Below are 27,389 nucleotides of genomic sequence, written 5' to 3'. Positions count from 1 at the left end.
TCCCTCCACAGATGCTTCCTCAGCTGGCAGCCATGCTGGGTGCTGTCTGAAGGCGCATAGGGCGTTTCCAATATAGTCAATGATCTGCATGCACCATGATGCAGGGCTGCATAAATAAATATGCTTTTGCTACTCCAGAAATAAGGTCTTGTTTCTTCAAGCTGGTGATTCTAGTGCTCCAAATAGCCCCTCTCTGATCTCCATGGCACATCACCAAGCTGCTCACAGATTTCTAATGGTTGTTTGTGACCTTTGCCTCTTCTAAACACATTAATACATTAATACGTTAATCCAAATATGTTAATCCATAGAGCTATGTCTTCATGACACATCTTATCTCTGATGGCCATAATTTTTTCTTTCTTGTCAAAAGTGTCTTTGCTCTTGCCTAACCTATAAAATTTACAGATCAAGTTATGCTCTTTTATTGAATAACTTTTTTTTTAGGATTTCAATTAAAATTGAGTTTCATTCTGAGTGCAGTTTGGGGAGAACTGACATCTTTGTAACAGATTGACATTGATTTAGATCTCTTCTATGTTCTTCAGAAATAATTTTTTTCGAGGCCATTAAGTTTTCAAACACTTCCTTTGGGTTAGTCCTTGATACATTATTTTTCCCCACCTCATATTTGCGAGTGTGGCCCTTCCTTCTTTTATCTACAGTAGTGGCCTTCAACTGGTGCCAGTTTGCAAGTGTAGAAGGGTTGAAAACCACTTGTCGATCGCTTTTGTTATAAGTGCTGGTCTGGTCTACAGGGCAAATGCCAGTCTGTAGGGTAAGTGTTTGAAGTACGCTGGTCTAGAGGAGGGCTATGAGGGCTATTGATCAGGGATAGCGAGAAAAGATCTAGTATTGGGAACTTGTAATATTTCTGAGGTTTTATTTGTTTGAGATCCACGTAGGATGATGCTCAGGGGTCACTCTCGACTCTGTGGTTGGGGGTTCTTCCTGAGGGTGCCTGAGCACTTTATGCGGTGCTGGATCTTGAACCATGATCTCTTGCATGCAAAGCACCCACTCCAGTTTGTTGAGCTATGTCTCCAATAGGTCTTCATTTTGAACAAATTATCCTTTCCCACGGGAATCTTTTTGAAAAAAAAGGGTCCTGCTGTTAAAACCATAAGTTTGCAAACCTATGGTCTAATGTACAAGAAATATGGTGAAAAAGAGAGATATTTGTTCATTTGTGAGGTTCTGTCAATCAAGATGTCCTAGATTCCAGGGCGCTGAAGCCGACAGCTCACCTTCCCTGGCTTAAATCAGTCTGATTAGCAGAGGGAGAGATGTACCATAACTATAGGATGCACAAATGTCCTGGAGAGGGAAATGAGGGAGCAAAACTGTCCTTCAGAAAGCAGGAGAAATCTCCCAGGATACTTTGCTAACCCAGCAAAATAAATGTAACATAAATGTGTTGGCGGAAAGTGACAACTGCGGAGATAGGCTCCAATACCGTGAAAAGAATTTACCATGGGGGAAAACTGCCTGTCTCTCTAACAGTGAAGAGGGCAGGTATCATATTGTGAACGTAATGTCACTTTCAGACATTTTATTATAGGATTTGGAAGAATTTGTCATGAAATACAGACACAAGGGAATTATAGATCAGCCACAGGGACCGAAATTGTTTTGAATCATGTAGTTAAATAATCCTTCAGTTCAATCATAGGCCCATTAGGCAAGTATCATTCCTACTTTTACATTTCTTAAGATACTGAGTATTGGGACAGAGAGATAGTACAAGGGGTAGGGCATTTGCCTTGTGCACGGCTGACCCGGGTTCGATCCCCGGCATCCCAAGTGGTCCCTAGAGTACTACCAGGAATAATTCCTGGGTGCAGAGCCACCAGTAACCCCTGAGAACTACTGGGTGTGACCTAAAAAAATAAGATACTGAGTGTTCTTATTTGTTTTGTTATCAATTATAAAAATGGTATTAATATGCATAGAAATTTTAAAAACAACCAAAAAATTGTAAAAAAATAAATCTAAGAATCCACAGAAATGGAATAAAGATTTTCTTTTGCATATTATGTTCTCAACACATAATACAAATTACATGGTAGATGTAATTTTATTGGTGTTTGAATTTGTAAAATGAATATATGATTAAATCAATAAACTTTCTGGAATACTGTGGTAATGGCAAGTCTATGAGTATATAAAACTGGATTCATGAAATACAGTGAATAAAAGGACTGAAAGGATGTTGGAGGGAATGAGTAGAAAGGAAATGAGAAAGAAGAAAGACTTTGTAAAGGAAAGAGGAAGAATTTAGCAAGAGAATTCGGAAGTTGAGTGGCAGGAAGCAAACACTTGCTGCCATGGCAGGAGTAACAGCAGAACTGCAGGAATGGGCATCAGAGCATCCAGCAGGTACTGGCTGAGCCTCTATTTCATGTCTGTAAAATGCTAAAAGCTGTGAATTCAATGAAAGTCACAGCAGACATGATTGTTATCACTATGGCAAAGACCACCACCAACAGAACAGAGCTTTGTTAGTTACAACCAAAGAATCCTTTGAAAGAACATGGATTAAGGCCATCTACATGGCTGGAGACATAGAATTCTCTAGCAGGGACCAGAGAGGTAGATAATAGTGGGATTAAGGAACTGGCCTTGCACTTGGCTGGACCCGGTTCAATCTCTGGTACCACAGAGGGTTACCTGAGCACTTTTCAGAGTCACCCCTGATCACAGCAGGAGTAAAACCCGAGTAGCACTAAGTAGGGCCCAGCCCCTCTTCCAACCAAAATAAAATGGTAAAATTTTAAAAAGGCCTCTTTCAACCCATAATTAAATATATCTTGGACCATATGCAGCAGGCACTGGAGATAGAATAGAACCTGCTCCATGTCCTGAAGGCTCATGTTATGGAGAAATATGGAACATAACAACAATGAGGGAATGAATGACATGAAAGGAAGGGAAGAAGGACTGAGAGGGGAGGGAAAAAACAAGAAAAAGGGGAGAAGACAGAAGGGCAGAAAGGAAGGAAGTAAAAGAGGTTTGGTCTTACAAGATATTAGGGCTATTGCTGGAACTAAGGTTTTTACTTTTACTATTGGTGAGATGGTTTTAAACATATGTGGGGTCTTTAAGGATCAGTTAGAGGAACCAGATAGATTTTTAAGATAACAATACTTGGGGCACATCTTTTTCTGGGATAAAAGTGAAGGCCACCATGTAAAACTTGAGCTCATAAGTCAATAGAGAGACAGTTGTTCTGACATTTTCATGAGGTAAGTGGGCTGGAGCGATAGCACAGCGGTTGGGCGTTCGCCTTTCACGTGGCCGACCCGAGTTCGATTCCTCCGCCCCTCTCAGAGAGCCCAGCAAGCTACCGAGAGTATCGAGCCCGAGAGGCAGAGCCTGGCAAGCTACCCGTGCATATTGGATATGCCAAAACCAGTAACAATAAGTCTCTCAATGAGAGACGTTACTGGTGCCTGCTTGAACAAATAGATGAGCAACGGGATGACAGTGACAGTGACAGTGAAGTGGAAATCTGCATCTAGGAACCCTGGTGTTTTTCCCCTCATGAAAGACAGTGGCACTGTCTTCCTCCTTCCTCTTCTTCCTCCAGGAATATGCAAGATATGGCATTTGGGGAAGGAGTAGTTGTCATCCTACAAAGACAAGGATAAGAGGAATGTTCTGAATTAAAGAAATAAACAGGATACTGGGTTCCTCTTAGCAGGAGGAGCTGTAGAGCTAGACTTAAACTGCATGTTACTGAACTTTCTCTTAAATAAGATAAATAAAACCTTAAAAATTAATTAAGGCTGAAACTATGGAGAAAATGAAATGGTCACTGGGTTCAGGGGCAGACATGCAGGAATGGGGCAGGATGAAATAGGCAAAATTTGTGATCCTGGAAAAGCACTTGTTAGCTTTATCTGAACCAAATCTTAACCAGAGGCAGAACAGTGACAGCTTCATCTCTTCAGGCATGATTTTCACAGAGCACACAAATTAATGAGCATCAGACAAGCCACTGAGAGGTCTCTGAAATGGGTTTAGATTAAGGAGGACAGAAATTATCTGATGGCTTCCCAGGGAGCAGTAGATTCCTTTTCTCCTTTCCTAAAGTCTGGGTTGGTCTGCGACTGCTTTCCTCATAAAAAGCAGTTAAAAGTGGTGTTCTGGGACTTCCAGGTCTAGGTCCTGTAAAACCTTGATGATTCTTCTGTCTAGGCCTTTTGGATGTCTTGCACTTGAAACCCTAAACCACCATGCAGAGTCCAACCATGTGAGAAGGTACTGCAATAAGATGGAAATTCAGAGGGCCCCAGCTAAGGCCAGTCATTTAGTTGTGCCTCCAAAGGGACCCAATAGCGAGTAACATCTTCTTTGGCTCTTCTATCCTGGTCTTATATTATTGAAATAATACCAAGAGATTTCCATTGACACCACCTGGGACAGACAAATGCTCACGCTATTTCCTGTTCGACTTTCTGACTCGTGAAATAATGAGCAATAATAGTTGGTGCTGGTTTCAAGCCACTAAGTCTTGGATGTCTTGTCACATATCAATAGATGACAAAGACGAAAACACTGCCAGATCTTGTGACTCAGGCTCAGAGGCTGACACCAACTACTAATTAAGGTTTTTAGTGAAGGTTCTGATCACTGGAGTCTGGAAGACAAAATACCTGAATGGCACAGATGAGACAAAGGAAGATGTCTTTACATAGCCATCTGTCATCGATGATGTCTTCAAATGAAGCCGAAAACTTCCTGTTGCGAACACTGGTTATTGCCATGCAGTATCAATGCATTACTTAGCTACAGGTCAGAAACAAATCTGCCCTTTACAGCAGTGTTTTCTACCTCCTGAACCTGCAGACGGGTTGGTTCCTGGACCAGCAGTTGAAAACCACTTTAGAGCAATAGGGGTGCTCCTGCTATGTTTATGCCGTCAACGTGGTGACGTAATCAGCATGCTCCATATTGGTAAAAGGTGACAGTTTGGCACGGGGATGTGTGAATTCAAGTGATTAGATGCAAACTAAAAGAGTGATGACTATTTCTGAGAGCTGTAGGTTAATTTTGGGGGCTGTTCTTGGAATGGAAAATGATTGTGAATTTGGGGGAAAAATACCAGAGCAATCTGTTTTCTTGGCTGCAATGCTATGGAGCAATTTCAAAGCACTGAAGCACTTTCCATATTTTCTAATCACTCAAGTCCAGAACTGATGATGGCATTCTCATTCCCTCAGATTCACATGCTAGAGCACTCCAGATCTTTTAGAGGTTTCACCTTGAAAGTAGGCACCTGTATTCAAAGGAGCATGGTGCTCCAACAGGAACAATCACTTTAATTGTAGCACAGCCCTACAAGGGCCAAGTGTTTTGCAAAATCACTGATGGCCCAGCTCTGAGACAACCCAGATTCACTTTCTCTTGTCTGACCTCTTCCCCTAGACAGAAAAAAAAACAAACCAAGTTCTGATAGAAATCGAACTCCCCCAAAACAAAACAACCACAAACAAAGAGAAATAAATTAAGGCTGCTGAGATCTGTGGGCACATATGCATATACAAAGACATGCCCACAGTTATGCATGCACAGAACTTGTCTGGAAGGAACCCCAACAAATGTGTCGTTGTGGTTTCTGCTGGGGAGAATAGGGTCACTAGAGAAAACTAGGAGGTTGGTGGAGGGAAAGACTAATTTTTAAAAACCATAATCTTTGGGATTTAAGAAAATCACAAGTTGTATTATTTTTTAAAATAATGATACAGAAGGAATACTATGCAGCTGTTAGAAAAGATTAAGTCATGACCTTTGCATATAAGTGAATCAACATGGAAAGTATCATGCTAAGTGAGATGAGTCGAAAAGAGAGAGACAGACATAGAAAGATTGCACTCATCTGTGGAATATAAAGTAACAGAATGGGAGACTAGCACCCAAGAATAGTAAAGTACCAGGAGGTTGGCTCCATGGTTTGAAAGCTGGCCTCACATGCTGGAGAAAAAGGCATCTCAGAGAGAGAAGGGAATACCAGGTAAAGTGTGGTTCGAGGACCCGCTGGAGATGGGAGATGCGTGCTGAAAGTAGACTATAGATCAAACACAATGGCCACTTAATACCTCCATTGCAAACCACAACACCCCAAAGGAGAGAGAGAACAAAAGTGAATGCCCTGCCACAGAGGTCAGGTGGGGTAGGGGTGGGAGGGTGGGAGGGATACTGGGATCACTGGTGGTGGAGAATGGGCACTGGTGGAGGGATGGGTACTCGAGCATTGTATGACTGAAACAGAAGCACAAAAAGTTTTAAGTCTGTAACTGTACCTCATAGTGATTCACTAATAAAAAATTTTAAAAATAAATAAAACAAAGACAGCTCACAAAAAATAATAAAATAAAATAAAATAATGATACAGAATAGTTTCAAACCTGCATACGGTACTTATGATATGCTATATGGTACCTTAAACTCTTTTACATATCCACTATTTTAATACTAACAACAACAACTGTATGGTTTTTGTTTTTCAAATATGCATACATATATTACATAGAGTCTATACTATATTTTATATTATCGAATTTTACAGATGAGGAAACTGAGGTACAGAAAGGAAAACTAGCTTATCTAAGCTTACATGGTAATGAAGGCCGATCTGGTATCTGGCACCAGAAAAGGTGGATCTGGAGTCTGTTATCTTAATGACTATATATTACTACCTTGCCAAAAAATAAATTCATTTTCCTGCCTATGACCCAGTTGGAACAGATGTTAAAAAGTGGAAACTCTTTATCTTCACATGGTCCTCCTTGGTCATGGGGTACAGGAGATGGTGATTCAAAATAACCAAGATCCAATCTTAAACGGGTGAGATTTTAGAAGGCTTTGAAACTGAGTGAATGTCAGGTCAAAATGAGACTCTGGCCAAGTTTCTTCCACTTTTTGAGCTTTTGCAGTACTGTGTGCCTGGTACTCTGCATGGCCTTGGACACAAATAGTCAACAGAAAGACCCTCTGCTCTCTAGAAATGTACTGCATCCCAGGAGAAAGAGAGCTAGGGAAAAAAAATCACACAAATTGTAATGTGAGCTTAAAGAAAACTAACAAGCTACACTGAGTGATGAGGATTTGGGGGGGGGGCGCTCTGCTTTATTCTGGGTAAGGTCAGCAAATGTAATTCCGACAGAAGAATGAGCATGGTTAAAGGAAGAAAAGTGGAGAGAGTGTTGGAAAGAAAAGTATTCTGGGGGTCAGAGAGATCACTCAATGGGCTGAATACAGATTTTTTTATGGAAGATCCAGATTCCATCACTGCATGATCCCTTGAGCACCACTGGGAAGTGACCTCTGACCACTGAGCTGGGAGTAACTCCAAGCACCTTCCTAGGTGTTCCGCAAATCCCTCTCCATGCTCCTCTCCCCACTCCCCAGAAATGCATTTTGGTTGGCAGGAATAGGAATAGTCTCTGCCAAGATCTGGAGACAAGAAAAAATATTACCTGTTTGAGGACAAAAACCAAAATGAGTCAAACTGAGTTTTGAGAAAGAGATCATGTAGCCTAGTGATTCTCAGCTGGTTCCATATGGCCCCCTTATGGCTCCAGGATATTCCATGAAGGCCTCAGGTGAAAATTATATAAATAGAGGGTAGGGGTGGCACAGCATGAGACTAGGGGCCAAATCCATAGGACGAGGGGCTAGGGTGGAGCACAAGAAGGAAGTGAGATCAGAAGGTGACCACAGTCAGAAAAAGGTTGAGAAATACTGATACAGACCATTACAAACATTCCACAAAATTCCTAAGAGCCCTTGGAAACTCATTGGAGGTACTAAGTAGGAGTGACAGATTCGATTTACTAGTTAAGAAGATTACTTGAACTGCTGTATGAAAATATGACAAAGAGGAGGCAATAGAGAATGTGGGAGAACAGGGTGGAAGCAGCTACAGGAATCCAGGCAAGCTAGGAGGGTGGCTTTGAGAAAAGATCTGACATAGACAGAAGTACATAACTCTGAGATTTATTTTGGTGGCACAGTTGTTTTGAGTTTAGAAGAAGTGCAACTATGTGGCATTAAGTTTACAGGTGTGAACGGGTTTTTGTCAAATGTAAATTGCTAAACAAAGATATGATTATCATAGAAGGAACCATGAACTAGACAGACTAACTGCTCAAGGTCACACAACAGATGAATGGCTGGGAGGAAGTTGGTCTAATTCTCTCTACCTGTCTTTCCCTGGGGTTGTACTTCAGGGGAATGAAACAAAATTTAGTGCCCAGGTTTAATTACCTTGTTAAATGGATATCCAGGCATATAGGATGACAGAATTAAGGCTGTCCCTGACGAAGGAATGACTAGTGATCGGAACCCAAACTCTTTGAAGCAAGGCTCTTTGGAGACAGCATGCTAGCTACATCTCTCTGTGGGGAGTAAAGATGCTCTGTGTGTGAGATGTTCTGCCCTGAGAGGAGATGTAGAGATGTTTTCTGGCTCCGGGCGACAGGTACGTGTGTTCAGTGAGGCAACACAGGACCTGGGGAACTGCTATCAAGGTCCCAGATTTTTCTACTTCACTTGAATCTCCTTGTTGCCTTTACTCTCAAAATAACTTAGCAAAATCCCCAATTGGATAAGTGCTCTGATTTATGTGACAGAGTTTGAGAGTTTCCTCTCTGTGTTGTTTAGTTCTAGCACCTGTAGCCCACATTAATAGCCCCTGTGTAGCTCAGGTGTATGGTTCAGAGATAAAGAGAGAATATATTGGATTCGACTGAAATCATCCCTAGTGATCTAACTCTGATATTTATTTGACATATTAGATATATAAGTTCTTAAACATTTTTTATACTCATGCAATTTAAGAGGCAATATATCTGGTTCTGTGGTAACTAAAACTGGAAGAAAACAGAATCTTTGAGATACTTCCTATGATTGCACTAGGATGTAAACTAGGCTGTTTGAACCTTTGAGGACTGCTCTAAGCTCTCATTTTAGAAAGAGCTCTTTGGATGAATAGACACCCACCTCCCACCATTCAATGTCAAGGAATCAGTACACTATTAATTCTCTGTTATGAATATCATTCTGCAAACTCCTCATGGCCCTCTTAAGACATGGCATTCCATCCCTCCCTCCATTTCCCCCCCTCAAGATACACAATTAACGTTCACATACAATTTCTTCTTGAAACTTATAAAGGATGATGGAAGAAAACTGTCACTCTAGCTATAAGGCAGAAAAATATATTTTTTTGTACTCTGTGTTTCATCAAGAAAACTGTAGGCATCAAAAGGAAGAATCAGTATACACATATTAAACTCCTCAACACGTTCACAAATGTATCCTGAATTGACTACTGAAAATAAATCACAACAAAGTGTCACTTTCTCAGGAGAGGCTTAACTTAAGGTCATTGGAAGATTTGTGCCACAGAAAAGTATAAACAAGTCTTTGGGGGGAAAATAGCCTTTCTACTTCCTCTTCTTCACCAAACAAGCACCCAAACTAATCCCTTGTGTTTACCTTCAGCAAGTGGGTCCAGGGTGTGTATCATGAGCTGGAAGATGCTATTCCTCATGAGGCTGTTATGAAGGGAGGCAGAACTTCCACCTCGCTGGAGACGTGGCTTAGCCTGAGCAGAGAGACCAGACAATGAGACTGTTAGTTCTTAGAAATAAAAGACAATCGAAGAGTGAACCCCACCGAATGTGGTGGCCCCCATTTCTAAGTTCATGACCATAGTATTGAACCAGAGATTTTCATAATTCATTTCAAACCTTCCCCCACCAATGATTACCTCACATCCTTCCCAACTAAAGAGATTTCTAATATTCTTGTTTAGAACTCAGTAAATTTGAGTCAGTGCTGTATGCTTCACCTTCTATAGTTTACCCCATTTTCCAAATGGACCCTATGAACTTGATCATGTGACTTCATTTAGAAAGTTGGGGTGACCTAGCCTTCTACAAGAAAAGGATGCCCAATTCACATTCATGAACAATGAAGGACAGAGGAATTGGCCTCAGGTTTGCTTCTCTCAGAAACTGATATAAACCAATGCATGGGGTCTACATTGTTGGGGTTGTATGCTCTATCAAGCACAAATTTTGAGTATGTATCTAAAGCTAATCTACATCTATAGCTACATTAATATGCGCATATCCTATAACATGAGTTTATGTAGACATAAGACATTCTACTTTGTAAAAGTACAAATTTTGAAAGAGAAACGACAGATGATCTGATATGTTTTCTTCCTAAAGGAGCACGAGATACATCTCCTGGGGTACTTCATCTGTAGCTGTTAACCCTAGCTTTAATCTATGAAATTCTCCTATGATCTGTGTTGAGTGAGCTTTAAAGAGGACGAGAACTGCCTAATATAAATCCACAGAGATTCTTCTCAACTTCAAAAGAGGTTCCTTTTACATAAACTTGCTGTGGTGATTCTTTGGCAAAATAAATGAAGCTGATAGGCAATGAAATTTGAAAGATGAAGTTACCAACAAACCTTTATCTTCAAAAGCAAAGAATTAGAAAAAAGAAGAAACCCCAAGTTTGCTGGATATTTTCTTTTCTTTTAAGTCTTGAATAAGAAGTAGATCCTTTTTTTTGGTTGATTTTGTGGGGACCAACCCTGGGGAAAAGATTCCAGAGGTAGGAAAACTATAGAGAAGCAAATTTAAGGATGGGATAAGGGTAATATAATGGGAATGAATTTTCTGTGTAATTTTTGATCTACAATCTCAACATGAAATATTTTCTGTCAGGTAAAGTCTTCCAATCTTTTTCATTTCAGGGATTTCTAAGTGTTCCATCACACTTTGGACATACAAACAAACTTCCTAAGAAAAGTTCCATGATAAAGTTCATTTGGAAAATCTATGTCCCGTGATCAGCACACATTTTAAGTTTTAAGATACGCATGAGACCACTAAGTTTAATAATAAAGAAGTCTGGTCTTCAGCATTATTTTCATATTATTGCTGATAGGCGCCTTATTTTGTAGAATATGTATTAACAATCACATTCCATACATTAAGATATGATTATAAAATCTGCAGGAAACAAAGTGGGGGTGAAATAATAGTATGAGATGCATGGAGGGATCAAAGTTTCCTAGCCTTATTTTATTGTTACTGATATTCTATTGGAAATCTTATTAGAAATCCCTATAAGATTTGGACAAAAGCTTTGAGGGGATTACTGGTATCTCAATGGAAAATGAGATCATGTGGTCCTCAAAGGGGGAGTCTGGGTCTGTGTCTCTAGCCTAGGGCCAGATCTGGCATGGCCTATGGATTCTTCATGAGTGCAATTTGGGTTCTAAGAACTATAGAAGAAAGGATGTGTTACTGTGCATTGTCATTATACCAGCCCTTTAAGGTTACAAATTTGTAACACTTTAAAGGCATTATGTTATTTAATTCAGATGGTAAGGTCCAAAATACTTTAAGTGCAAGATTGAGAGACCTGAGTAGAGTTCACTGCAATCATTGATGGCTAAACACAGAAATTCTTCTGGCCATGCTGCACAATATTCTGATGTGTTAATTGGAAAGGAAGTGGAAAAATGTGTTTGTTGTTAATAATTTGTAATGACCACGGCTACAACTTCTTTTATTCTGGAAACTGAAAGAACTCCGCTAAAGATATCATTAGCAAATAGTAATTATTGTTTCTGCGGAAAAATTTACAGTATTCTTTTGGGTGATATATCTATATATCCATACATATTGGATATATAGGTATCATGCAACATTTCTTTTGATATGATCCAAAAGAAACTTCCAACCAAAAAGCAGGCACATGCAGATATAAAAACTGTAGATATCAAGTATTATCTATGACACTGTTCTCAAATATCACCTTAACATCCCTTGGAATGCAATTTGAAAATATCTCATTCTTTAAATTTCTGTAAAAATTCATGACAATGAAAGAGAGAAGTCAAAAGATTTGAAACCTAGCCCAGAAATAATTTGTTGGTGAATGTAAAAATTCAGTCGACACTATTTATAGTACAGAGCACCCACACATGCCAGCAGATTAAACTGTTTAAGTATTCCAAGGGTGATGATGATTTGTTGAGCAAAAGTAACCCTCATCCTTCCGACCCCTGCAGAGCCCTCCCGACATTCTCCACAGACACATCAACAGATACAGATTGGGCCACTCCTTCCTACCGGTAGAGCCTGTTCATCCTTGTCCCTGGCTGTAGATGGCTGCAGAAGAGAAAAAGGCAAAAACAAAAGACAAAGAAACAAATAAATGACAAATTCCATAAAGGTTTTATGTTTAATAACTAGAATCGGTATAGGGAAAGATTTGGCTCTTTCTATTCATGGGAAGAAACAAGTCAACACAGAGAGCCAAGAGGGTATACTTTAGCCAATATACAATGACTTATTTAGGCAGAAAGCTCAAAGTCAAGTGGTGAGCCAAAATGTCTAGCAATAGAGAGGAATTAAATTCATTATACCCAGCAATGAAATGGAATACCATGGGCCATTAAAATAAATGAGATCAATACACAATATTGACATGGAAACATATCAAAGGATTATCATTTAAAAAAGTGGAAACTTTATTTAAGTAAGCATACTTAAAAAAAATAAACTAATAATGCTTTAGTACAGTGTTTCTGAACTAGGAGACTTATAACCCTCTTTGGGCCTCCAGGATATTCCAAGAGGGCTGTAGCACTGTAACACTGTCGTCCTGTTGTTCACTGATTTGCTCGAGCGGGCACCAGTAATGTCTCCATTGTGAGACTTGTTGTTACTGTTTTTGGCATATCGAATATGCCATGGGGAGCTTGCCAGGCTTTGCCATGTGGGAGGGATACTCTCAGTAGCTTGCTGGGCTTTCCGAGGGGGACAGAGGAATTGAACCTGGGTCGGCCGCCGTGTGCAAGGCAAACACCCTACCCATTGTGCTAGTGTTCTAATCCTCCAAGAGGGCTACTGGCAAAAATTATTTTTTGCCAGTAAATGGGGCCCACAACATGAGACTAGGGACCTAACTGGTAGAATGGGAGTGGTGATGAGCTCAAAGGAAGGAAACAAGGTCAGAAAGAAGCCATAAGTAAAATATGATTGGGAAAAAATTTTCTCAAGAATTTCAGTTATTTGTGGTTATTATAAGTGAATGGGATTATAATAAAGTATCATTTTCTATGTATTCTTAAGGGGAGAAACATTAAACATCCCACATATTATGAATAAACTAAAGGGAAGAAGTTATATCCACCAAACAAAAGACTAAGATCATTGTGAATGGAATTCAGATCGCCCACCTTCTTTTTTCCTCCACTGTTACATATAATTTACTTTAACATGTAATGTAAATTTCAAATATAATACTTAATGAACTTGACAGGAAATACTGCATACATTTAATTAAATGTAACAATATTTATTTTTACAGGTATCGTTGGATTTTGGAGTGAATATCAACATATATATATATGTATATATATATTACTTTTTGGCAGGGCGGTTGTTGTTTCAAACATCTTTCCGACTTTTGAAGAGTTTGTTAAGTCTTAAGCACACAGAGAAGCGTCCTGGGTTGGTGATAATTTATGCACAATGCATGGACATGACTAAGTTTGCCATCACCCCTGGTTTGGGGTGCTCACTTAGTGATGTGTCTTAAGCCATGAATAAGAAAACATTCATTAATTCCCAGGAGCACACTAGGGAACTGGAGTAGACCTGAAATTGTCCTTTCATTTCCCTTTTTTCTCTGAAAGGCACTGTATGATCCCGTTTCTCTTGGGCAGTCCTTTCATTTTCTCTTCTTCCACATCAGACGGTTCAACAAATGGCTTCACATTCTACAGAACAATCCCCCAGGGAAATTATCCAGGGCAGCTAGTCAGCCTTTAGACATACATCGAGATTAACTCTCAGAGCACGCCTTTTCAGTTAGCAAAGTTATACCTTGTGGCTAAATGTGAGACAGATAATTAGGAGTTAGGATGGCTGTCACAAGAGATGCCAGTGAACATGAAGGAACAGAATGAAATGGAGGGAAGAAAAGGGTGGTCTTTATAAAAACAAAATACCACCAGCACAGGATTTAAAAAAATTACACTTAAAGGAAATTATTGCAGGAGGGGATAAAATATCCAAACCTTTCTTTTGGCCTGAAAGCATGGGAAAAGAAGTATTGCCTGAGTGATTATTTCCAACTATCATTGTCATAGCGGTCCCTTCTCCATCCTAATTGATTACTCTCGATAAGAACTGTGTGCTGAATAGGTAAAGGGATATACATATATTCATGATAACCGTTCAGTTACCTGTATTGCAAACCATAATGCTCAAATGGAGAGAGAGAAAGAGAGAGAGAGAGAGAAGAAAAGAAGAAAAGTGCCTGTTTTAGAGGCAGACTGGGGGTGGGTGGAAGGAGGGAAACTGGGGACATTGATTGATGGTGGAAAATGTACACTGGTGAAGGGACAGGTGTTGGAACATTGCATGAAAATAACCAAATAATGAGCAACTTTGTAACTTTATCCCAAGATGATTTAATTTTTTAAAAAAGTATCATAGTCTATTTACTTTTTTATCTCACAAGTGATGAGGATCTGAAATACAGTAAATGGAAAAAATTGACTGGTACATGAATTCTACAAAGAAAAACCAAGTGCAGAAGACAGCTTGAAATCCTTTACAAGTTTCCTGCTGTTTAATGTCAGCAGAAGTTGACATCATTAGTTTTCTTTCAAGTGCAATTTGCAGATATGAATATACATTAGGTTATAATGTGTAAATTTAGGTATACACACAAATGCAGCTGAGGCCATTTAAATACCCTTGCATTTTCATTTTATGCAGTTCTGTTGCAAAAAAGATGAGAAATGTGATCTATGGTGGCAATTGCTCATTTTCAGGAGCTTATCCACATCTACTGATCATTCTTGAGGCTCACCTGACTTAGCATCGTTCTAATTGCATCTTGAAACAGCCTCATAGGCCTGCAATGTGACACTGATTATCTTTGAAATTCAACTTTAAAGAAATTTTAATCATATTGGAATAACTAGTGAAGGTGGCAAAGAAATGATCCTGATACCCTATGTTTATAGACCTGCAGTGTTTCCAACTACTGAATTATTTAACTAACTAATTGGATTTGGTTGACTGTGATGTTGTGAATTTATTTTTAGGTCATTGAACATCTGGCAAGTTTATTATGAACCGTTTGATGCTATAGATGACAACTTAAATTTCTTCAAAAGAAGACCAATGTGACTTTAAATGTAAATACTGTCATTCTTATAATGGACTTTGCCTTTTTAGGGGTGCTTCTTGGGGGGTTCCCAAATAGGGATCTTGAGGGTCTCCTCCTGACAATTCTAAACCAGCTAGGGCAGCAGTTCCATGAAAATACTGAGGATGCAGTACTGCTCAGGCCTTGTAGTGCTGGGGATTACCTGGGTCACTTTGGTGTTGCCCCAGGGTCTTTAGGGATGTGCCCGACAATGCTACATGGTTCTGGGGATTGCGCCAGGGTGGGCTGCATGCAAGGTCTGTATCTTAACTCTTGTGCTGTCTCTCCAAACCCTATGAAATTTTTTATTTATTTGATTTTAAATGCAATAAATATATTCTTGTGTTATACTACTTTAAAGGCTCAATTCCTGGGGTGGGGGTGGGGGTGGGAGAGGTTGGGGAATGGGGGTGGTGCGCATGGAGGTGAACTCGAAGGCCATGTCAGCTCTAAGTTTGTTAAGCAAATTCATTGTACACACAGAAATTCTTAAGAAATATTTAAAAGAATCCATAGTATGCATCCCAAAGGGTCTCAGGTCGGGGCTTTAATGTGCTAGTGCAGGCCACCTCTTCATTTATGATAGCAGAGCTCAGTGTGAGCAATGCATCTTCAATTTAAAGACAAGTAATCTGTAACTCAGCCCTTTATTTAATTTAAACAGGTCACCTCCCTAATTGCTTCACAGAAGTGAGTAAAAGAGCAACTGGAATGATGCCATTAATTCTCCCTGGTGGAAATCTCAATTTTATATGGAAATTTCATTACCTATTTTGTGCACTCTCCACTAGCTCTTCTCTCGCCCACAATAATAAAACGTGATCCACTTAGAAAGCATTTAAATTTTTTTGACTAAACCTGCCAATATCCAGGGGTTACTCCTGGCTCTGTGCTCAGGGATCATGCAGGGCAGTGCTCAGGGGACCATATGTGCTACTAGGAATTGAGCCCAGGTCAGATGCATGCAAAGCATGCATGACCATTAAACAGTTGGGATAGTGGAAAGAAATTTCTGAAGAATGGATATCCTTCCAAATAGAGGGATAGAAAGGAAATTGCATAGGTATGGTTAGGAAGAACAATTTGCCTTTTAAATAGTTGTATCTGAGGAGAAATAATGCTGTTGAGAAGTAGCCTCACACAGTCATTAAGAAAGTAAAATTCAGGTCCTTCTGTTTAGGTTTATTCTTTGATTTTTGTCGTTTATGAACTGTGTGACTATGGATACATTATTCTCTTCTTCTACGCTTTAGTTTCCTGACATGTAAAATGGGCATGATAATAGTGATGACTTTGGGGAATAATTGTGAGTGTTAATGAGAATATATATAAACTGCTTAGGCCAATGTTTAGAACATAGTAAACACGATGTTATTAGTTCTATTATTATTCCTGCTAATATTAAGGGCCAGAGAGAGAAAAATGACAAATTACATGACTAAACAGTTTTTAGTTTTTTTAAAAATCAGGCTGAAGAACTGGATTAGAGATCATCATGGAATCTTAAGAAGTAGGAAATCGCATTGATTATATATAAAGTCCTAATCTTTTCTATCTATATTCGACAAATAATTATGACATGCACCTTACTAGATCAATAACACAGAGCTTTATTTATTTATTTATTTTTTGCTTTTTGGGTCACACCTGGTGATGCACAAGGGTTTCTCCTGGCTCTGCACTCAGGAATTACTCCTGAGGGTGCTCAGGGAACCATATGGAATGCTGAGAATCTAACCCATGTTGGCTGCATGCCAGGCAACCACCCTCCCACTGTGCTATCGCTCCAGCCCTTCGAATTAACTTTTGACTTCGAACAGTGGCCTTACAGTATCAATAACACAGAGCTTTAAAAGAAAATTTACCGAATAGAATGATGATTCTAGAGGATGGAAAAATGAGAAATGTTGATTAAAGAATACAAACTTCCAGTTATAAAGAATAGTAAGTGTTGAGTATCTAATGTAAAATGTTGTGGTTATTGTTAAAACTGTGCTATATACTTGAAAGTTACTAAGAGTAAGTTCTAAATAGTTTCACTGAAAAAATAAAAGGGTAAGTATTTGACATAATGAATATGTAAACTAACAGGATTATAAGTAATCAGTTGGTAATTATTTAAATACATCAGAACAACACACTGAACAATTTAAACATACATGATTCGATATGCATATTTTATTTCGATAAAGTTATAAAAATAAAGCAAATTAATAATAAAAGAAAACAAATTTTAAATGCCTCTCACAGAATCAGTCATTTCTATTTGACATATCTGATATCTAGCTCTTCTAGCAAGTCTCCCAAATAGTGGCAGCTATAAAATCTCAGAGGAAAGGATGTGCCTCATTGGTCTCTAACTTGCTACTTAAAATACAACCAGGTGGCACAGGACAGTGAGACCTGTGTGTTCATGTGTCATTAATCAGAGCTTCTCAGTTGATTAATTACTGACTAAATTAATAGTAATGACTATTTAATTTTATTATTTAAAATTTTTATTTTATTAATTTTTTTAAACTTTAAAAAAATTGAATCACTGTGAGATATATACCCTTACAAAGATGTTCGTGTGATTTTTTTTTTACAAAGCTGTTCATGATTGAATTTCAGTAACACAATATTTATTTATTTATTTATTTATTTATTTATTTTTTTTTTTAAATTTATTTATTTTTAATTAGAGAATCACCGTGAGGGTACAGTTACAGATTTATACACTTTTGTGCTTATATTTCCCTCATACAAAGTTCGGGAACCCATCCCTTCACCAGTGCCCATTTTCCACCACCCGTAAACCCAGTGTCCCTCCCACCCTCCCCAATCCCATCTCCCCCCCACCCCACCCTGCCACTGTGGCAAGGCATTCCCTTCTGTTTTCTCTCTCTAATTAGCTGTTGTGGTTTGCAATAAAGGTGTTGAGTGGCCGCTGTGCTCAGTCTCTAGCCCTCATTCAGCCCGCAACTCTCTTCCCCCACATGGCCTTCGACTACAATGTAGTTGGTGATCGCTTCTCTGAGTTGACCTTTCCCCGGAACGTGAGGCCAGCCTCGAAGCCATGGAGTCAACCTCCTGGTACTTATTTCTACAGTTCTTGGGTGTTAGTCTCCCACTCTGTTATTCTATATACCATAGATGAGTGCAATCTTTCTATGTCTGTCTCTCTCTATCTGACTCATTTCACTCAGCATGAAACTTTTCATGCCCATCCACTTAACTACAAAATTCTTGACCTCCTTTTTTCTAACAGCTGCATAGTATTCCATTGTATAGATGTACCAAAGTTTCCTCAACCAGTCATCCGTTCTGGGGCATTCGGGTTTTTTCCAGATTCTGGCTATTGTAAACAGTGCTGCGATGAACATACATGTGCAGATGTTGTTTCGATTGTACTTTTTTGCCTCTCTGGGATATATTCCCAGCAGTGGTATTGCTGGGTCAAATGGGAATTCAATATCTAATTTTTTGAGAGTCGTCCAAATTGTTTTCCAGAAGGGCTGAACCAGTCGGCATTCCCACCAGCAGTGAAGAAGGGTCCCTTTCTCCCCACATCCTCTCCAACAGCGGTTGCTTTTGTTCTTTTGGATGTGTGCTAGTCTCTGTGGTGTGAGGTGGTATCTCATGGTTGTTTTGATCTGCATCTCTCTGATGATTAGTGATGTAGAACACTTTTTCATGTGCCTTTTGGCCATTCGTATTTCTTCCTTGGTAAAGTTTCTGTTCATTTCTTTGCCCCATTTTTTGATGGGGTTGGATGTTTTCTTCTTGTAGAGCTCAACCAGTGCTTTATATACCATTGATATCAACCCCTTATCTGATGGGTATTGTGTAAATATCCTTTCCCATTCTGTGGATAGTCTTTGTATTTTGGTCACTGTATCTCTTGCGGTGCAGAAGCTTTTTAGTTTAATGTAGTCCCATTTGTTGATCTCTGTTTTTACTAGATTGCTTAGTTCCGTGTCACCTTTGAAGATACCCTTATCTTCAATATCGTGGAGGGTTTCGCCGACCTTGTCTTCAATGTACCTTATGGTTTGTGGTCTAATGTTGAGGTCTTTAATCCATTTTGATCTGACTTTTGTGCATGGTGTCAGGTCAAGGTCTAAACCCATTTTTTTGCATGTGGTTGTCCAGTTGTGCCAGCACCATTTGTTAAAGAGGCTTTCCTTGCTCCACTTCACTTCTCTTGCTCCCTTATCAAAGATTAGATGGTCATACATTTGGGGTTGTGTGTAGGGATATTCCACCCTGTTCCATTGGTCTATGGCTCTGCCTTTGTTCCAGTACCATGCTGTTTTAATTGAGTAACACAATATTTAAACATCTATCCTTCCACCAGTGTACATTTCCCAGCACCAGTGTCCCCAGGTTCCCTCCCCTCACCTGGCATCCCCTCCCCCTGCCTATCTCTTTTGCAGGCCCTTCTCTCTGTCTCTCTGTCTTTGTCTCTGTCTCTGTCTCTGTCTCTCTCTCTCTCTCACACACACACACACACACACATACTCTCTTTCTCTTTCTCTCTCTCTCTCTCCTTTTGGACATTGTTGTTTGAAATATTGATACTGAAATGTTATGATGATTATTTTCATTCACCCCTTAGAGCTTCAAACCATTCAAAATTTATTTTTATTAAAGAGTTCCATGGGCTGGAGTGATAGCACAGTGGTAGGGTGTTTGCCTTACACATGGCCGACCCGGGTTCGATTCCTCCGTCCCTCTAGGAGAGCTCGGCAAGCTACCGAGAGTATCCCGCCTGCACGGCAGAGCCTGGCAAGCTTCCCGTGGCATATTCCATATGCCAAAAACAGTAACAAGTCTCACAATGGAAACGTTACTGGTGCCTGCTCGAGCAAATCGATGAGCAACGGATGACAGTGACAGTGATAGAAAGAGTTCCATATAAGACTGTGATATCCATTTTATAAAGAGAAAAAGGGAGGGGGTAGGAAGAGCTTTAGGCTGTTTCTGTACTCAAGATATTTATAATTCACTTAATCTCAGGATTAACAACCCTACTACCACTGCCATCTCTCTACTCCACTTCTCCCCAAATTCAGATGTAGGAAATATATTTTAGTTTTTGATTTGAGCAATTCTCATAATTGCTAAAGAACCATTCTTACAAGCCAGTTAAAGTCAAGCCATTAGTGGTGTTCTGGCATTAGTCACACAAATTTCCTTTGACTAGTAAAGAAAACCAAACATATTCCTGTACTAAATCTGGATTACCTTACTTTCTGTAAGGAAACAGAGTCTAAGAAGTTGTGTGTTTTAAAAAGAAGTCCAACAAATGCTGTCCAGCATAGTTATTCTTGTCACAATAATTTGTTCCAAATCAAGAGTCCTGCCATAACCAATAACATTCATTAAAAATCCAACATGTGTTGGGCGCTGGAGCAATAGCACAGTGGGTAGGGCATTTGCCTTGCACGCGGCTGACCCGGGTTTGATTCCCAGCATCCCATATGGTCCCCTGAGCACAGCCAGGGGTGATTCCTAAGTGCATGAGTCAGGAATAACCCCTGTGCATCACCGGGTGTGACCCCAAAACAACAACAACAACAAAAATCCAACATGTTTAAAGCATTTTATAACGCAGTGGGTAGGGCGTATTGCCTTGCACGCAGCTGACCAGGGTTCAATTCCTCCTCCCCTCTCAGAGAGCTCAGCAAGCTATGGAGAGTATCTCACCCACAGGGCAGAGCCTGGCAAGCTCCCCGTGGCGTATTTGATATGCCAAAACCACTAACAACAAGTTTCACATGGAGATGTTACTAGCGCCCACTCAAGCAAATCGATGAGCAATGGGATGGCAGTGATATCTAGTTGAATCTCACATTAATGGTTATGAAAAACCACCCCTTGAGACTGGGAAAGTCTCAAAGGACTGGAGTACAAGCAGGGGTCTTTGGCTTCATCCTGGGATCACAGGGTCTTCTGGGAAATTCCCAAGGCAACCCACTCCCCACCATACACCTCTGGAGTCACTCCCAGAATTGCCAGGTACTAACCAAATGTCATAGCGAAGCCCAAACAAACAAACCCACTCCCAAACCCCAAACCTCCCAAACTGCTCAACAATAACAAGCCCTTCCCCCATTCCTTCCTTTTGTTCCCCAAAGACCCTGAGGCTGATGATGATTTGACAATTTGTCTATGGCCACCTAGCAAGTGGCAGGCCCAAAATATGAGGTAAGATATCTGGGCTCCAGGTCCCCTCCAGTGTCTGGGAAACGAGTATGTGAATGAGTTTTGTTTGTTTGTTTGTTTTTCACAGAGGCCTCCAGAAAGGAAACTGGATGCACCCAAACTGCAAATATAGCAAAAATAATTCACGCCTCAAAAAGTCTATTTATAATCTGACTTCCAATGAAAGACAGAAATTAGTTACCAAATGATTGTTAAAAATGCAGAATGATGGATTTTATTTGTGTTCATTTGCACAAAAAATTGGTGTCCGTGAAGCAAATATAGAAGCTATTTTCTTGTCTTTTGTGTGTTTCAGGGTTATTATTTAGGGTCACTGATAACTGTCATGAATATTCCTTATTATTTTGACTCTTGAAAGTTGCAGAGACAATGATCATCTCAACGGCATAGGTTCAAGTGAAATCACAAATTAATATTTACATTTATCAAATAGACTTTGATGAAGTTTATAGCTTAGTGGTAGATGGGAAAAGTAGAGCCCTCTGGTTGGCCCTATTTATCACTTTGGCCATAAGCTAGTGTAGTTTGTATGGAAATAGTGTAGGCAGTCTTCAATTTATTTCCAACATTTGAAGGATGAGGACTGTTTTTTTACTTCAAGGAAAAAAACAACCAACAGAAACAGTAATATTTCTAGTGCCTGAAGCATCTATGGGAGAATCTAAATAGTAAGTTTTTGGGGAAGAAATCATTTAGTCATGTAACAATATTTACTTGATTTTATTGGAGAGTTAATACGTGCCAAGCATCCATATAGGCTGCAGAGATGCAATCCAAAGGAGAAAAAAATCTCTGTTCTTAAAATTATCTATGCAGAAAGGATAATTGTGAGAATATTTAAAATTAGTATTATCTATTACAGATATACCTAAAAGGTGTCTATTATCTTTAAGAATAATTGGACTAACTTCAGTCTATCACTTTAACAATCATGTTTTAGGATCCTGGAGTTAGCATGCATTCTGGTTTGAAGAGAAAGAGTTGGCTTCTTTTGTAGATAGAAAGAACAGGATTTTATCAGTCAGTACAAATCTAACATATAAAAACAGGTACTACATATTTAAAGCATATTGGGGAATGGATAAATTGAAGGTATGATTTGATTGTTGATATCATTGGCAAAGAAGTCTCTTGCCAATGGTTTTTAAAAACATTTCACAGGGACCAGAGCAATAGTACAGCTGGTAGGGCACTTGCCTTGAATGTGGCAACTGGGTTTGATCCTTGGCACTTCACCTGGTCCCCTAAGCCTGTCAGGAATGATCCCTGACCATAGAGCCAGGAGTTAGCCCTAAGCACTACCAGTTGTGGCCCAAGAAACACACAAACAAAAAAACCCAAACCCCCAAATCCAAAAGCATAATATTTTACAGACCAGATGTGAACAGAAACAAAAACAAATTCCTACCAACAGCTCTGAACTTCAAGGAAGACAAAAGATTATGCTCATATTTTGGATATATATACATACATACACACATATGTAGTGTGACTGTGATCTGTATTGAATGTAGTATGACTCATATCTCTACTTTTAACTTTTGTGTTCTCCTAAATGCAGTATAATATTGTTGATTCAACACAGTGATTCCCCATCACATTTTAACTTGTGATCCTACCAATTTTATTGGTACCACACTAGCATTCATGTTCTATGGAACTCATGAAATTTCCAGAAGTGAAGAAAAATAGTGATGCCATATTATTAAATGTAGTTTTGGCATTTTCAGAAATAAATATTTGGTTATGCAAACCTAACTTAAGTATTTAGTACTATAAATAAAAATATAATTCATCTTTGAGTAAACCACAATGGACCCAAATACTACATATATAAAATTTTACGCTGAAAATATTGAGAAAATAGGTCTCTTCCATTTATCTGCTCTGCAGTTTCTGAGACAGGTGAAGAGAAATCAAAGATTATTTATGTCATGGAGATTTTTTTAATTCAAAATTTCCTTGGGCACTGTGATTTACGAAGTTTAAAGAATTTAGTTTTCGAACTCCATGACCACCACCAGTGTTAGCATCCGTTCCACCAATGACCTCTCAGTTTGCTATAAAGGAAGGTCCTCTCTGCACCTGCATCCTTAGTCGACTCATTTTGAAAAAAACACTTATTACAGCTTGGTCATATGTTTACATTAGCATTGACATTTTTAGTTTTAGTGCGTGTAGTTATGTTATTTATGCATGGCCCGAACATCCAAGACCTTGACCTAACCCTATTCTTTGACCAACGTCATGGTGTTATCACTCGCCTGTTTTATCTTGGCTCCTCCTTCCTTGTCATTCTCATTTCTAATCCACGGCAAGGTTTTACCATCATTTGGTACCTTCCATTCCCTTGTCTTGTTAGTCTGTATACCACAGACAAGTGAGAACAGTCAGTATTTGTGGAGCTGGGTTTTAAAAGTGTGATACAGCAGTGTTCATTTATTTCCAGGCATGCTGGGAGCCTCTGGGGTGGTACCTGGAAATGCCCAGGTGTGGTGTTGGGGATTGAGTCTGGATCTTAGATTATCTCTAAGTCCCCCTTAATTGATTCTTTTGCATTATTTATCTATTATCATTTCTCTCTCCTTCACTATTGAGCACCCTTCTGAGGGGAAAGATCATGACTTTTTCACTTTATATTTCTTATAGTCCCTAGCATAGTGGTACTTCCTGCACAAAATTCATAATGAATAATAAATAAGTGAAATTAGACATTACATATTTTTTTATGAATCCATAGTCAGAGGATGAAGTTGGGAGCAAATGGCTTTTTCTTGGTTCAACACCAAACTGTGTGATTTTCCTCTTGGCATTTGATACTGCTTTTTGAATCATTTTTTTCTCCCACACATCTGAGATGTGTGCTCTGACCCTCAGGCCTATAGAAATGCAAATATACAAAACTTCCATTTTCTGGACTGATATTTTAGAATCAGCCTTTCACAATTATTCTTGATTGCTTGTCCTTGCCATCTTATCTGCTCAGTTAAAATCGTAACCTTGAACCTGGGTGATTTACACAATGCACCTCATTAGGTTTTATATTTTCCTTACTGATACTGCAGATGCTCAACAAACATTTATTTCTTGATTCTTAGTTGCAAAGTGGTGGAACGAAAATTCTGACAGTTACCTTCTCATTTGTCCCCCTAAGAAGGATGCAAATTAGGGTAGTAAGAGTCACATTAAGGTTCAAATTTTTCCTCAGGATCTTTTCAGTGTACGTTTCTTTCCTATCCTTTGTTCTCACAGACATTTTTGGCAAATAGGCATTTTAGTAATTTTATTTGTATCTAACACTAGATCTTATCGGTTTTATTCTCTTTCTAGCACCGAAAGGCCCTCCTCCATCCACCTCAGTATCACTGGGTATGGTCTTAGTGGATCTCTAAGCACTGCCTAGCTGATTCCATCAGGAAATAAAGGCTGATTCTATCAAATGAGACAAACTATAACATGCGCAGTCACAGAGGTAGTAAGGGGAAGAGTTGAGATTAAATTATATAAGCAATTTAAGCATATAAATTGCTTGAAACAATAACCATAAAAATTCATCACCATATTTCCTTAGTTGGATCTAAGCATCATTCTGTTTGTATTTTCTGTTTCCAACATCATGTATCCTAATATTAAGGGTAAAACAGAAACATAGAGATGAAATTGAGATCAGCCATTAAGCAAGTCTAGTGTTCTAATTTTTGCCAATGAAGTAGTAAATGATGCTGGAGGCTCAGGACGTAGAATAAAAACTTTGGTTCCAGATAGTGATTGTAGTCTCCAAGGTCATATTTTATCTGTCATCTGCCAATAGCACAATGGAAATTGCATGCTATTGGAAACAGATGTAGCCTTGCAGTAACAGAAATGGAAAGGATGTGATCTGGGAGCACTAACTGCATTACTGTTAAATGGAGTCAGGAGATAGTAATATTAATAGGCAGTACCATCTTCTTGGCCAATTCTTCAGCACTATCTTCAGTGTTGGAATTGAAAAAGTGTTGTAGAATGAGGGAAAATATGATAGAAAATTTATCCTATGGAAAAATCCTATGTCTAATAATGGCTGGATCTGAAAGAAAAAAATTCAAAAGAATAGTAGAATAAGTAATTATATTCTCCCTCTTTATTTATTTATTTATTTATTTATTTATTTATTTATTTATTTATTTATTTATAATGAGTCACAGTGAGGGTACAGTTACAGATTCACATCTATTTGTGCTTGTTTTTCCCTCATGCAATGTTCGAGAGCCCATCCCTCCACCAGTGTCCATTCTCCACCACCAATGAAGCCAGTATCCCTCCCACCCCCCCCCATCCTATTCCTCCCACCCCACCCCGCCTCTGTGGCAAGGCATTCCAATTTGTTATCTCTCTCTTTCCTTTTGGGTGTTGTGGTTTGCAACAGGGGCATTGTATTCTCCCTCTTTAAATTCAATAATTGGAAACATTTTCTATACTTATGTAATTAATATATGTTTACATCTAAAATTTTTCTAAATCATTTAAAAATAAGTGCCATCATATCTTCACCCTTAAACATTTTGCAGGATATCTCTAATTTGTTGTGCATCTCTTCTATATTCATACCATATGTGTACATTTTGTATGTGTGTGATAATCAACACATTGCTTTGACAAGATAACACTTCTAGTGGTGGTTTTTATGGATAGCATGATTAGCCTATTATGGTTTATACTCTACCCCAAGGCCAGTATCAAGTATATTTAAAACAAGTTAAAACCTTTCACCCTTTCCTAAATTTCCCACCATACAACAAGAAAATATAAATAAAAATTATTTTATTTGTTCAAGACAAAAAATTGCTCAAGATGCAAGAACACATTTTCTGACTGCTGTATAGTAGTTGCTTCTTGGTGGAAAAACTGAGCCAATAGGAATGAAAAAAATTGATGTTTGAATTTTTGGTCTATAGTCTGAATTTAGGATGGAAGCACTTATAAAATCTCTAAAATTGGGGCCGGAGCGATAGCACAGTGGGTAGGGCGTTTGCCTTGCATGGGGCCGACCCGGGTTCAATCCCCGGCATCCCATATGGTCCCCCAAGCACCGCCAGGAGTAATTCCTGAGTGCAAAGCCAGGAGTAACCCCTGAGCATTGCTGGGTGTGACCCAAAAAGCAAAATAAATAAATAAATAAATAAAAAATAAAATCTCTAAAATTGTGTGTAAAATTTGTGTGTATATGAATTTTCTGGGGCAGGGACAGCAGCTTCCATAGCTTCCACCATATTCATAAAAATGTGATATATCTAAAAAGGTTAAGAATTGTTGCTTTCAAAATACTTAAATGAATTCAAAATATGTTTAATGATTTTAGGGTTCTTACCCCCTAGAAATTGGAAGCTATTACTACAAAGGGTACAAATGATCAATTCCCAATTTACAGAAAGGAGAAATTCCCAAAGGACCCAACTACCCAACTGAAAGCCTGTTGCCAAAGAAGTAGGTTCTGGAAGAGATGAGCTAGAGCAGAAGGCAGCACAAAGCATGTTAGACACTAGACCAGTTCTCAATTTAAACTCTCAGGAGGAAGAACTGAATATCATTGTTGACAGTCCAATTTGATTCAGTGGGCAGAGACTGTGAGAGGTATAGGTCCAAACTGGGACTGACAGAATGAATTTGTTCCAAATGTCACTCTTTAGAATTTTGGAGTCCTTCAGGTGATTTACAGAGGTGATGCCCAATATGAAGAAATACCGGGGGGGGGAAAGATATTGCCCAAATTAGCAAATAAGAAAAAAGAACAGAGACTGGCACACATCAAAAATAACAAGAGCATCCAGTGCTGGTGTGGATGTGGGGAGACAGGGACCCTCCTTCATTGTTGGTGGGAGTGCCGACTGGTCTAATCTTTCTGGAGAACAATATAGGTATTCATCAAAAAGCTA

The 27,389-nt window shown here is 39.0% G+C and overlaps 1 protein-coding gene across 4 annotated transcripts in view; it reads right to left on the bottom strand.

Annotated features, from left to right (window-relative positions):
* Window positions 1–27,389, bottom strand: part of SLC24A2 (solute carrier family 24 member 2) — a 269,093-nt gene that overhangs the window by 95,975 nt on the left and 145,729 nt on the right. For 2 of the 4 annotated variants that reach the window (XM_055136385.1, XM_055136394.1), the window contains exons 3-4: window positions 12,168–12,206; window positions 9,505–9,613 (exon numbers count right to left, since the gene is read on the bottom strand). In XM_055136385.1, the coding sequence (XP_054992360.1) occupies window positions 9,505–9,613; window positions 12,168–12,206 (148 nt within the window). The remainder of the gene's footprint in view (window positions 1–9,504; window positions 9,614–12,167; window positions 12,207–27,389) is intronic. The other 2 variants (XM_055136391.1, XM_055136399.1) reach the window with 1 other exon arrangement.

Source organism: Sorex araneus, chromosome 1, assembly GCF_027595985.1.
Source record: "Sorex araneus isolate mSorAra2 chromosome 1, mSorAra2.pri, whole genome shotgun sequence".
Lineage (NCBI taxonomy): Eukaryota > Metazoa > Chordata > Mammalia > Eulipotyphla > Soricidae > Sorex > Sorex araneus.
The sequence above is the reverse complement of the archived record's forward strand: the minus strand, read 5'-3'. Positions and strand labels throughout refer to the sequence as shown.